Below are 14,163 nucleotides of genomic sequence, written 5' to 3'. Positions count from 1 at the left end.
CACTACGGCCGTGTACACAGCGGCGTTTTCAAAAGTCATAAATGTTACTTTTTGAAACCGATACCGATAATTTCCAATATTACATTTTAAAGCATTTATCGGCTGATAATATCGGCAGACCGATATTAACACTAAAACCTAGACCGATATTATCGGACATCTCTAGAAAAAAATGCAAACTTGTGTAAACTTATTGACATTAGGAGACTTATTATATGTGTTACGGCGAGGCCACGTGGTTTGCGGTGGGTGTCGTGGTCCTGGCTGCGGAAAGACAGCCAGTAACAGTGTGGAGGTAAAAGGGTAAAAAAAAGCTTACAACAGGAAGTGCACCAAAAACACATAGAAGCTGAGCACGAAAAGCAACGTAGCGACGCATGTACACCGGCCTTAAAACATAGATCTCACACCAACTCAGCTGTGATGCTGGCTTATAAAGCCCTCTGATACTTTGGCGGCAGGTGCGAACAATAATTCGTAAACACCAGCCAGCGATGAGATCCGTGCTCAGCAGCTGGAGTGAAGTGGCTGCATGACAACACCCACCAAAAAGGAAATGAGGACAAAATAAGAGCCCTAAACAGGAAAACACACCCCACACAAGGAAAGAAGGCATGACCGAGCATGACGATATAAGTAAAGAAGAGGCAGCATTTTCATACTTTCTTCAACATTCACAAAGAAATTATGTCAGCCAGCTTGAAAATGTCTCACCTATACCCAACATGAAGAAGCCCAGAATGTACTTTATTTAAATGTTCGCAATGTTTCAGGGTTCGTCACAAGGTATTCTTATGATGTATTACATCCATAAACTGCTATAAAATGGATTAAATAACAAGTTATTTTAATGTAAAGAAATGGGTTCCCTCCGGGTACTCCGGCTTCCTCCCACTTCCAAAAACATGCACCTGGGGATAGGTTGATTGGCAACTCTAAATTGGCCGTAGTGGGAGAATGTGAGTGTGAATGTTGTCTGTCTGTCTGTGTTGGCCCTTTGATGAGGTGGCGACTTGTCCAGGGTATACCCCGCCTTCCGCCCGAATGCAGCTGAGATAGGTTCCAACAACCCCCCGTGAACACAAAAGGGACAAGCGGTAGAAAATGGACGGATGGATGGCGTTCCCATATTTTGAAATGGAAATGTTGATGCTCCTCTTAAACAAATATAATAAAGGTGTCTGTGGAATGTGTTGTTTTTTTGGTGCTAAATTAACCACAACATTAGTTTCACATAAAACAATATGTCGCTACTCGTCTAACCATTCCTTAAAATAATATAAAATAAAATGAAAAGTTGAAAGCCTTACCCAGCTGTTTACTGGCATATATTATTCATGTTAAAATAACTTTTACAGTAAATGAACATTGGCTTCAAATATCGGTTATTGGTCTTGCTGATAATAATCGGTAGCCCTGAAAAGAAACACATCGGTCAATCTCTAAATTGTACCGTTTCCTGACACTTCCAAGATAGGGTTATGGTTGGTCGAAGATAGGATCAGGTTATACGTACATTGTGTCCACACTTTACCCACTGTCACAGTCTGTGTGGCATTTTTGGGGTTTTTTGTTTTTTTTCTCCTTTGTAAAGTGTTTTTCCTGTCTCACGCTTTTACTTTTGTTCGACTTCGTGTTTTGCTGTTTGTTCTGCAGGGACTTTGCTTACTTTGCCCCTGAATAGTGTTCAAATGACTCACCTGCCTCTGATCACAAATCAGCGGGGTTCATATGCCAGCCTGGCTTTGCAGTCTGGGCTGTATAATTTACTTAGTACCTGCTTAGCTTGCTTGCATCCTGTGCACTTCTCTACTGCTCTATCTCCTTGTTTTTTGTCAGGACTGTGACTTGGATTTATTTTGCTTCTCTACGCAAAGGATGATTTGCACGAGCGAGACGTGAATGTAAGTACATATTGTTTTATTTATACACTATAATATAATAAAGGCAAAACAAAGGACGCGCTCGGTGGCGGATAATAATCTATACTAAAACTTTAAACAAAAACAGCACAAAGGCAGGACTATCTACAAACAAACAGAAGATACAATCAAAGGGACAAAGCAAACCAAAAACTAGGTGCGTGGTCATGAGGGTTCAATACGATCCAGTAGTTAAAGTAGCAAGGCCGAGGAAAAGAAAACAAATGACTTAAATAATGGCTGTGGTAATTAGAAACAGGTGTGAGAGCTGAGGGACGGGGCGTGACTATGCGAGCAAGGTGAAAATCAATGAGTTGTCATGGTAACAAAAACAAACCAGGAAGTGCAAAACAGAACTGAATATCCAAATATCAAAACATAACATGACCAAACATAAACCTGATTTACAGGCATGACAGTTTTTGTGTTTAACACAAGTTTTTCTGTCTCTGCGCTTGGGGTCATGACTACTGTGACCATGTGAAATCGTATCACCTACGTTTGAGTAGAGCATTACTGATACGTAAAATAGTTCAGTACTGTGATTCCAGTATCAGTGCAAGTTCAACATCAGAATTGTACCATGTATGCATGACATTACTGTTACATTGGAGTAGTAAATAAAAATGCTTACTGAGTCCAACGGCCGTGACCAGTTTGACAGCAAGAGGTGGCACACCACAGGGTGTGAACAAAGGCTCCAAGATGTACTGACCAAATGCCAGAGAGATGACTGCCATCCCAGCAGGCCTGGAGGAATAGACACATAACAGGGTAGAATAAACCACTAGCTCTATTTATATACAAATGTGTGTGTATATGTATACATGCATACATACGTACATACATAAATATCAACATATATATACTGTCTCTTAGTGGGTTTATGCAGACGGCAAGTTGTTTCACAAAGCAGGTCTTGTTTATTATTTTTATTACCAAGTCTACATCTCATTCACATACTGTTCCAGTCTAGCCTTCAAAATAAAAGCGTACTAGTTTACAGCAAGATACACCACATCATCCCCCTCTAAAATAAACCAAAAAACATAAGAAACTGGCACTATACCAAAGTTTTTCTATAAACTGTCAAACCTGCACTATTTTTATTTTATTTAACATTAAAGCATTACAGCATTTTAAAAATACAAAACATATTTTTTCCCACTTTTACCAGAAGAAAAAAAAAAAAATCACACAAAATTACACATACAATTTCTACCTTCCATCAAGAAAAAGAAAAATGTGTTCTGTTTTGTGTGTGTGTGTGTGTGTGTGTGTGTGTGTGTGTGTGTGTGTGTGTGTGTGTGTGTGTGTGTGTGTGTGTGTGTGTGTGTGTGTGTGCAACGATATGGAAGTCCAGTCTCTTGAGTTTTACAACTACCCTTGTGTACCTAGTCCTGGTGGTATCTAGCGTAAGTGCAGTTTCTAGCCTTTTTTATAGAATCTGATGGTTTAGGTGCTGTAGGAGCGAACCACTCTGATAGCGATGGGATGCAGGGAACGTGTCTCTCGATCAGCCTCATTCTCTGAATGGGAATAAGATGATGTCTATTTCTTCTGATAGTACCTTTGGGACTGTGCACCAGATATGAGCGGGATGTGCCTTGAATTTGAACTACAGTCCCTTCCTTGTGTCTAGGTATCGGTGATCCACACTGTCTGTCCAAGTGTGAGTTGACGTAAATTCCTAACACGATGTTTCCTGTTGAACCTTTCTGCGTATGTTAACTTTTTGGGTTGCTGCACTAATTGTAAGTGTACATTGTGTTTTTTAAGTTGATTTAATAAAATAAAATAAAAATAATAATAATTATTCTGCGGCCCGGTACCAATTGAGCCGCGGCCCGGTGGTAGGGGACCACTGTTCTTTATAACAACAGAGCAAGATATGGGTCACTAGACTTCTTTAGAATGCGTTTTACGATTTGAACCTGATGCTCTGCTTCACCATTGCTTTGAGCAAATCCTGGGCCGCTAGTAATGTGTTGGAACCAGGGACGTGCACATGATTATAGAGGGGCAGGAGCTCAAAGTCAGAAAAGGACAGGAAATTTTTCCACAATATGGAAATTAATGTAAAATTAAATTTACTAATAGGAAGCTAACTAGTTAGCTGTGTGTCCTTTGTAGGTAAAAGTGATTGACATTTCTTCTGTGTCAACAAATTATTGTCATAATGAGTTAATTCACATTATCATAGGCTTGGAAGACATGAAAAGCAACTAAACACTGGTTTATTATTAGGCTATTTATTGTTAAAGATAAGCACTTTAATATTGAACATTGAACAGTGCAACATGATCTTCGAAAAAAAAAAAAGAAAATAAATACCCAAATGGAAAAAACTTCAATGTGAAAATCTGTCCTTCTTCCTTTAACTTGATGAAAACACCATCAAGTTGTAACTTATGGCCTTTCTCACTTAATGCTCAGACTAAACAACTGAAACGCAATACAACTTTATATCTAAACCTCTACTGTGAGAGAAATGTGATCAGCCGTAAACACAGTGCATTTTATTTTGAAAATTAACCCGGTGTTTTATTTTGTATTTTGTACACTACTTCCTGTCCAGCACGATCCGCTCTGCTCTGTGCGGAATTGATGTGCCGTGCTCAATTGATGCGCAGTGCTCCGACGTCCTGCAAAAACAGAAGCTGACACATTGAATAATAGAATAAAACAGCGTTTTTCTGAAATATTACCCATATTAGATGCTGAATAAGTGGACCGCGACTAGACCATAACTCACAGGTTCAAGCTGCTCCACTGCCACGTGTCCTCAGGGGCGCAGTTGTCTTTCTTTCCTCTCTCTCTCTCACTCACTCACTCGCCCTCTCTCTCTCTCTCTCTCTCTCTGTCAGAAGCGGCAGGCTCAAACAACCCGGTATTACAAGAAAACGTGGAGTTTTTGTACCGCTGTTTTTTTTGTTTTGTTTGTTTTTTTTACATCCCTAACAGGAATTTATTAATGTTGTTTAAAGAAAAAAGAAAAAAAAAACACACACACAGGCAGAGGGCACTTTTTAAGACGAGGCAAAAAAGGGCAGGGGCTCAAGCACCCATAGGGCCCTATTTGTGCACGTGCCAGGCTGGAAACCATACTTTTTTGTAAACTCAGCAAATTGTTGACCTGTATATTGTAGCCCATTATCAGTATACAATAGTTCTGGGATGCTATGCCTGGCACAAATAGATTTTAGGTGCACGATTACAATCCCCTGACCGTGTTGCCGTTAATTTAGGAATTTCTACACTAGGCAAGTAGTAATCTACTACCTATAGGTAGTTACAGTTGTCAAGTACAAATAAATCGGCTGCTAATTGGCTGTGTAACCGCGGTTCAACGGGATTGACTCATTCTTTTAGGCAAGTTGTGCAGTTTGTTACCATCTCCTTTATCTGGTCACCACACCGCTTCTCTGGCTAGCTCTTTACATCATGCCCTTCCTTGATGCTGGCACAGAGTTGTGGATCGCTGTGGGGACAACAAATCTGGAACCTTTTAATAACAGATCGTCACGCACAGTTAATATTGCTCTTTCTAACCAATATGCTTTCACTGTATCTTAGAGTCTACTATATATTGGCCCCTCACTCTGACAATATGACAAGACTTCTAAACAAACAGCGTCCTCTTTTAGCTGCTCTCTCAACTGTGACATGTTCACACAGCTAGCTGTCATGTTGTTTACCACTTCTGGTCTTCAGAAGACTACAAAACAAAATGGCGGCCGAATATGATGTAGATCAAACTCATTTTAACTTTAAAATTGATTCCCACACAGGCCGGACTAGTAAAATCATTGCATGATTATTTAATAAATAAAGACAACTTCAAAATACTTTTTTTTGCTTTACTTTGGTCAAATATAGAACAAGCACATTCTGAAAACGTACATATTACAACTAATCTTCTTGGCAGAACACTTTAAGTTAGTTGAAAATTCTGGGGGGAAAATTGGTGCAGTTTCAAAACACCATGAAGAACACAATGAACTTCGACTTTGTCTCAGTGTATTTACAAAGCCAATAAACTTTAAACACTTTGTGTTTGGTGTTCTGATCTTGGCAGTTCATTAAAGATGTGTTCGGAAAAGCAACCAAGTGTTTCCTCAAACTGCCGCCGCATTGGTGACATCCACAATTTCCACAACACATTCATTGATCATCAATCAAATATTACAACTATAATATATCCATCCATTTTCTACCGCTTGTCCCTTTTGGGGTCGCGGGGGGGTCGCTGGAGCCTATCTCAGCTGCATTTGGGCGGTAGGCGGGGTACACCCTGGACAAGTCGCCACCTCATCGCAGGACCAACACAGATTCATTCACACTCACATTCACACACTAGGACCAATTTAGTGTTGCTAATCACCCCAGGTGCATGTCTTTGGTGATGGGAGGAAGCCGGAGTACCCGGAGGGAACCCACGCAGTCACTTGGAAAACATGCAAACTCCACACAGAAAGATTCCGAGCCTGGGTTTGAACTCAGGACTTCTCAGGACCTTCGTATTGTTTTATGCCCTGTGCTACGTTTCTGTTTCACTCTAGTATATCAAGTATACAGTTTGTTTATTCACTTTGTCTGAAGACAGTTCATAGAAAACAGCAGAATAAAAGCTTGTGTCAATCCATTCCCGTCTGCAACTGAGTCCTCTTTCTTGCCAAGTCCTAACACGTCCAAAGAGATGTCATTCATAACATTACAGCTGATCTGTTGTACAATACCTTGAGGAGACCAACTGTACTACACAAACAAGAGCATCAGCTTGCAACGACAGGCTAAATGTTAATTTGTTTTGCTTCTTGGTGTCATAACTTGGCTTGGACATGGATGGTGTGTGCTCCTTCGACGCAGCGGGATTACAGGACGAGCCAGGCGTCAATGTAAGTACATGATATTTATTAAATAAATAAACAAACTACAAAAAGGCAAACCAAGGACGCGCTCTGTGGCGGATAAAAAGCTATACTATAGTTAAAACAAAACAGCACAATGGCATGACTATATACAAACAAAACAAAACCAGCACAATGGCATAAATACAAAAACTTAGACGGCATGGAACTGTGGACGAGGACGTGAAGTTTTGAACAGCATGGGTAGGGTGCGTGCGAGTGTGAGGATCCCAGGACGAAGACAAGAAAAAGAGTGACTTAAATAGCTGTGATGATTAGTGAAAACAGGTGAGGCTGAGAACAGGGACGTGACATGACAGGTCAAAAGTAATGAGTTGACATGGTAACAAAAACAAACCAGGAAGTGAAAAAACAGAACAAGAGTCCAGGAAACAAAACAAAACATGATCAAACATGAAATCAGATTTACAGATGTGACACCTGGAGAGTGTTGTACATCTGTAAGTGATCACAACCAGCTAGGGTTGGGTTGTACGAAAAAAAAGAGATCAACATTGTCATCTGAAAAAGGTTTAAAATAAATAAGAGTAAATGGTGTAATACAGTATGTTAAGTTGTTTATGAGTGTAGTTACTACATTATTGATTAGTAACTGTAACTTGTTTACAAGTATATTGCAAACTACAAAGGCTTTCAAAATGTGCACTTAATTTTTACTGTACTTATTTCCACAAAGTTTTGAGCAAATCAACGATTTGTAACATTCAAAAAATATTCCCTTATTTCATTTTGACCGCTAAATTGCATTTGTACCTACATAATGGAGTGTTTTCTTCAGAAGATTGTATCTATGAAATAATAATAACCAGTGATTATTCATGGTTAATCACAGGTTTAGAGTGTGATTAGTCTGAATTTATATACATATATATATATATATATATATATATATATATATATATATATATATATATATATATATATATATATATATATATGAGAGAGAGAGGGAGTTTGATTGTTTGATTGAAACTTTTGTAACAAACAGTTCAGGGTGTCCCAAGTTTACAGAGAGTGAGGAGGAGTTTTGTCCTTTCAGAGTTGCCGTAGGGGTGGTGACGTAGCGTGTGTGTTGTTGTGGTGGAGAGAGAGTTAAAAAGGAGGACACATTAAAGAAGCGGTGACTACCGGACCTGATCTAATGTCTCCCGTGTATTCCATCCATCCATTTTCTACCGCTTATTCCCTTTTGGGGTCGCGGGGGGCGCTGGCGCCTATCTCAGCTACAATCAGGCGGAAGGCGGGGTACACCCTGGACAAGTCGCCACCTCATCGCAGGGCTCCCGTGTATTATTTTACTATATAACTACACTGTATTATTTTATTATATAACTACACTGTATAGGCGAACCCAGGACACTCGGCTACATTGGTGGCAGCGGTGGGATAATTTTAACCGCTGTGTTGAAAAAAAAGAAAGTTTTACACAGGACACGTGAGTTCACAGTTAGCTGCAACAGTATAGTTAGCTGCTAAGCTTCCCGGCCATTTTTTTTTTTTTGTGGACATGTGGTGTGGTGACGATGATCCTTTTAAGCCCGGCAGCTTGTTTGACAGACACTAACAAGCCATGAATGTCAAAGTGGACTTACCCGCTCCTTTCTGCGGCGGCGGGAGCCAGAGTTTTCTCAGCTGGGCAAGGCAGTTGAAAGTAGCCGTTAGCGCGACGGCGGGATCCGGCCGCGGCTGCGATGAGGAGCTAGTGAGGATACTCCCGACTAGTCTCGGTAAGTCAGCTTTTCTGCTGTGGGACAGTCTCCCGGATAGGACTTAATTTAGACTATGCTGCAGTGAAAGAGAGACCGGGGGCAGCTTTTGGGCAAAGACAATTAATGGAACGCTTCCGGGCCAGCCTATCTGCTCGTGTGCGTGCTCCAGGGGAGAGCTTGGAGGTCTTCGCTGCAGACGTAAGTCGGCTGGTCACAGAGGCGTCCCCGGATTATGGAGCCATTGCGCAGAGGAGAAGTTTTGGCGCTTTCTGGCCGGTCTAGACTCGACGTTGAAAGCCAAGTGTCTTGAGCTGGGAGCGACGGACCTGGAGGAAGCTCTGCAAGTGGCGGAGCGATGTGAGAATGCCAGAGTGGCTCTACAGAGAGACTGTTTGAGTACCTACACTGCAGTGGGCCCCTCTGTGCAGTCTGTGTCAACGTCTGACAGCCTGCAGAGAGCCGTGGAGAAATTAACAGAAGAAATGTATGCCATGAAAAGTGAAATAAAAGAGATGTATGGGGAAAACCAGAGCCTGAAAGCGCGCAGCATGGGGATAGAGGCCCCGTTCGTCTTCGGGGGGGCACTGTAGCTGTAACTGCGGAGAAAGAGGATGCCAGCTGATATTCAACAGAGAGGGACACCGTGGCCGCTCCCCCGATCGGGACCAGTTCCCGTTCCAAGGGTGCTTCCCGTCACGGGGTTATCGCTCGGACCCCACAGGAGTGCCCCCCACCACTAGGCTGCCGGGAGGCAGGAGCCCTAGTCCGGGCTGGCGCGCCCAATGTGAAGAGGAGCCCAGGAGACGTGGCGTGCATTTTCTGCCGCAGGAGCGTAACACGGACGTCAACCATCAGGGAAACGGTCAGTAGCTGGTGTTGTGCCCCAAACACCAGCAACTCGGACTAAGGGCCCCGTATGTCAAGACTTTTTCAATGTCGCTACTAGCATGAAAGGTAATAACCATCCAACTTCTTTTGTAAGGGGTGTGGTTGAAGGTACAGAAGCCTTCATGTTAGTCGATTCAGGGGCCACTGTGTCACTAATTAGTGCTGATTTCCGCAAGTCAGTCCCGGCACTGAGAAACAGACCCCTGAAAAGGAACTATGTTGATACACATGCAGTGAATGGACAGATGCTGGATACACTGGGTACTATTGAGGTCACCTTCCGTCTGGGTCCTACATGCTGCCAGCACACCTTTTATGTACTGAGAGAATCCACCCAGTGTGTCTTGCTCGGACTGGATTTTCTAAGCAGGAATCATGCATTACTGGACTTAAGAAGGGGTGCTTTACAATTATGGGACATTACTGTCCCCCTACTCTGGGATCAGGAATTAGTCCCACAATGTTGTAACGTGTCTCTAGCTGATGTCCGAATCATTCCCCCGTTAAGCGAGACTTTAGTGCCGGTGGACATTCTCTCGTCTGCGGGGACGGGCCGACTTATCACAAACTTTGAGGGTTATCTGGAGCCTAATATTCCAGAAACAACAGGACTAGTAGTGGCCCATTCAGTGAACACTGTGAGGGCCGGGGTGATTCTGGTCCGCATCCTCAACCCTACAGGGGAGGCGGTGGAACTTAAACGGGGGCTGCACCTGGGGGAATTTTACCCAGTGGCAGAAAGTGACATTTTAATACCCCTATGTGCCCCTATCTGTAGTACAGCCACCCCGACAGCTCCTGCAGGTCTTATCTCCTTGGAGGAGTCTCCTATTTCCACAGAGCAAAGAGCTGAGCTGGCGGGACTGCTACAGGAGTTCATGGATGTGTTCAATGTGTCAGGGAAAAACACGGGCAAGTGCACCCAAGTCAAACACCAAACCCGAACTGGAGACCACAACCCCATCAAGCAACACGCTTACCGTGCATCTCCTGAAAAACGTGCAGAGATTGAACGTCAGGTGGCTGAGTTGCTGGCTGATGGAGTGGTGGAAGAGAGCTGCAGTCCCTGGGCATCCCCTGTGGTGCTAGTGAGGAAGAAAGGGGGACAATGGAGGTTCTGCATCGACTATCGTCGGCTCAACGCAGTGACCATTAAAGACTCACACCCCCTCCTCCGAGTGGATGATAGCCTGGACGCGCTGGCTGGTTCAGTCTGGTTCAGCACACTTTACTTTTCAAAAGGCTACTGGCAGGTTGAAGTAGCTGAATAGTACAGAGAGAAAACAGCGTTCACTACCGGCAGAGGCTTGTATCAGTGGCGGGCCATGCCTATGGGTCTGACGAACTCTCCGGCCACCTTTCAGCGCATGATGGAGCTCATCTTGAGGGGTCTGCCTTGGCACATTTGTATCGTGTACTTGGACGATATATTAATTTATAGCCGAACCTTCGAGGACCACCTCGTACACCTGGAGGAAGTCCTGTCCAGAATTCAGTTAGCGGGTCTAAAGCTAAATCCCAGAAAGTGCCACTTTGCCCGGGACCACGTGGTATTTCTCGGCCATGTGGTCTCTAGATGTGGTCTCCTGCCCGACCCAAGAAACACTGATAAGGTGAGAACATGGCCAACCCCCCGTACCCCCTCAGAAGTCAGGGCCTTTGTGGGCCTGTGCTCCTATTATAGGAGATTTGTGAGTAATTTTTCACAACATGCTGCGCCACTGAATCACATGGCAGGGAAAAATGTACCCTTTGAATAGTCAGCTGACTGCGATGCTGCTTTCACTCACCTCAAGCAAGTACTCACATCCTCACCAGTTGTTACACTGCCTAACTTTTCCCATCCTTTTAAAGTGTACACGGACGCTTCTAAGGATGCTGTTGGAGCAGTGCTGGCCCAGGAGGATGGTGGTCTGGAGAGAGTAGTAGCCTACGCAAGCCAGGCCCTTATACACACGGCTTGGCTGGAACAGGGCGTTCCCCGTCGGCCTCGCGTGCTCCCCCGCGGGTCTTCCGCCGGGGTGAGGAATTTATGGACTGAGTTTCACCGGCTATCAGTTAAGGAGGGATTGTTATGTCGTGCGTCACCGCCTGCGACCGTGGGAGAGCCGCAAATTCAAGTTGTGGTTCCCGCCTCCATAGTGCCGGATCTTCTACAACAGTTACATGGGGGGCCGGCCGCTGCCCATTTTTCCGCGGAACGTGTGTGGGAAAAGGCCCGGCAATCTTACTACTAGCCCTTTATGCTGAGAGACATCCGGCGGTGGTGTGAGCAGTGCAGAGCGTGTCAGACCCGCCGGTGCCCGGTCCCCGGGCCAAGGGCTCCCATGTGGGGATCCCAGGTTTGTCGTCCCCTCCAGAGGGTGGCCATGGACATTTTGGAGTTGCCCTTAACGTCCCGGGGGAACAGATATGTTCTAGTGGTGGAGGATTACTTCACTAAGTTTGTTACATTGTATGCACTGTCCAACCAAACAGCTCACACTGTCGCTCGCTACCTGTTTGAGGACTATGTTTTGGTGCAGGGTGTCCCCGAAATCCTTCATAGCGATCAGGGTTGCCAGTTCGAAGCAGAAGTCATCCAGAGACTGTGCCAGTTGCTTGGAATAAAAAAGACACGCACCACTGCCTATAATCCCAAGTCTGATGGCATGGTGGAGCGTCATAATCGGACTTTGATCGACCAGTTAGCTAAAATGTTGATTTCTGACGGTGGTGAGTGGGACACATATATGAGGCAGGTCGCCTTTGCATACAACACGTCTAAGCACGCCAGCACCCGATTCACCCCCTTTTACCTCATGCACGGGCGTGAGGCCCGGGTTCCTGCAGAGACATTGCTGCCCTCTAGTGTCCTGGATTCCCGGGGCTCTGGGATCCTGACGAACTATGTTTCAGTTATGGCTGAACGGCTGGAGTCGGCCTTCAATGCAGCCAGGCTTAATTCAGTGGAAGCTCATGAGAGACAGAGACTGTATTATAACAAAAAGAGCTGTCATCGGGCCCCCAAAGAGGGCGCGTTGGTGTGGCTGAATAAGCCTACTGAAAGCCGTACTAAACTGCCGCCGCATTGGAAGGGCCCATATGGAGTGATGCAGGTGCTGGTCTCTGGAGGGGAAGCGGGCTTGACATACCGCATCATCAACCCTCTGGACCTGATGGAGCGAGCCCAAGTAGTGCATCATGACAGACTGAAGCCGTACACGTTGCCTTTGCCTGCACAGAAGGTGCCTTCCTCTCTGTTAGCACTTGGGAGCTTGCCTACTGTGGAGGCTTCACCGCTTCCCCAGGTCCCACAGTGCGGGGAGTTGGACAATGGACTGTGGGGGGATTCTTTAGGGTTTAGGCCCGGACTATCTCGCAGGGGGTGAGTGGTGCGACCTCCTTTGCATCTGCAAGATTTTTGCATGTTTTGAGGGGCCAGTGTTCTAGCCTATGCAATAGTGTTGATCAGTTAAAAATATTGTTATGTGTGCATTAAGATTGTGAATTTTTTTTCTTTGTTCTATTTCCCCTTGTTTGTTACCTATTTTGTTTGTAATGAAACGGGGACGTTTCTAATTGAGGGGGTGACGTGTGTAACAAACAGTTCAGGGTGTCCCAAGTTTACAGAGAGTGAGGAGGAGTTTTGTCCTTTCAGAGTTGCCGTAGGGGTGGTGACGTAGTGTGTGTGTTGTTGTGGTGGAGAGAGAGTTAAAAAGGAGGACACATTAAAGAAGCGGTGACTACCGGACCTGATCTAATATCTCCCGTTTATTATTTTATTATATAACTACACTGTATAGGCCAGGGGCGCTCACACTTTTTCTGCAGGCGAGCTACTTTTCAATTGACCAAGTCGAGGAGATCTACCTCATTCCTATTTATAATTTATATGTATTTATTTATGAAAGAGACATTTTTGTTAACAAGTTAATGGTGTTTAATGATAATACAAGCATGTTTAACACACACAGATTCCTTTCTTTCATGAAGACAAGAATATAAGTTGGTGTATTTGATTCTGATGACTTGCATTCATTGGAATTAGACGGTGGTGCTGATAATGTCCGCATTTTCAAATGGAGGAAAAAAAAAGTCCTCCTTTCTGTCCAATACCACATGAAAGGGGTTGGATTTGGCATCTCATTTGTCCAACTTGCATACTCGTTTTTAAACACTTTGTTATGAGAGTAGCATATGTGTGTGGCCCTTTAATGTCTGGCAGCAGGTGAGTGACGTCAGTGAGTGTGCGGGTGGGCAAGCAAGTGAGAAAGCGGTCGCTGAGGGCGGGGGAGAAATACATTGGCATCAAACTCCGTAGCTTGCTAGCTTGTGCACACTAGCTTTCTGAGACTCTTATTTTGTTAGCACAGGCAGGATGAAACAGGTCTTTTATGGTGAAGACAGGAACTGTGCTGTCGGTCTTTAGGGTTTTGACAGTAGGTACGGAGTCTCTAGAAATAAAATGTGTTTCTCTGCGTCCGCCCTGTTAGTGATTTTTTTCTTAAATATGAGCTCGCAGCAGCCAGCGTCATCTCACAAGATCCTCGGGTGCCGAGAATGTCAAACAACTGACGAAAGTGAAGTCTTGGTATGATTGATGATTGCTCATTTTTATGTCTATTTTTAATGCCTGGCTTGAGATCGACTGACACACCCTCCGAGATCGACCAGTCGATCGCGATCGACGTAATGCCCACCCCTGGTATAGGCGAACCCAGGACACTTGGC

General features: G+C 44.4%; 2 protein-coding genes across 2 annotated transcripts in view; one reads left to right on the top strand and one right to left on the bottom strand.

Annotated features, from left to right (window-relative positions):
* Positions 1-14,163, bottom strand: part of slc7a11 (solute carrier family 7 member 11) — a 65,576-nt gene that overhangs the window by 30,025 nt on the left and 21,388 nt on the right. The window contains exon 3 of the mRNA XM_061901555.1: positions 2,557-2,672. Coding sequence (XP_061757539.1) covers positions 2,557-2,672 — 116 coding nt within the window. The remainder of the gene's footprint in view (positions 1-2,556; positions 2,673-14,163) is intronic.
* Positions 6,658-14,163, top strand: part of LOC133553404 (trichohyalin-like) — a 25,405-nt gene continuing 17,899 nt past the window's right edge. Inside the window, exon 1 of the mRNA XM_061901558.1 lies at positions 6,658-6,820. The gene's annotated coding sequence lies outside the window, so the exon portion shown is untranslated. The remainder of the gene's footprint in view (positions 6,821-14,163) is intronic.

The sequence above is a fragment of the Nerophis ophidion genome, linkage group LG05, assembly GCF_033978795.1.
Source record: "Nerophis ophidion isolate RoL-2023_Sa linkage group LG05, RoL_Noph_v1.0, whole genome shotgun sequence".
Taxonomy (NCBI): domain Eukaryota; kingdom Metazoa; phylum Chordata; class Actinopteri; order Syngnathiformes; family Syngnathidae; genus Nerophis; species Nerophis ophidion.
Note: the sequence above shows the minus strand (reverse complement) of the source record. Positions and strands in the feature narration are given on the sequence as shown.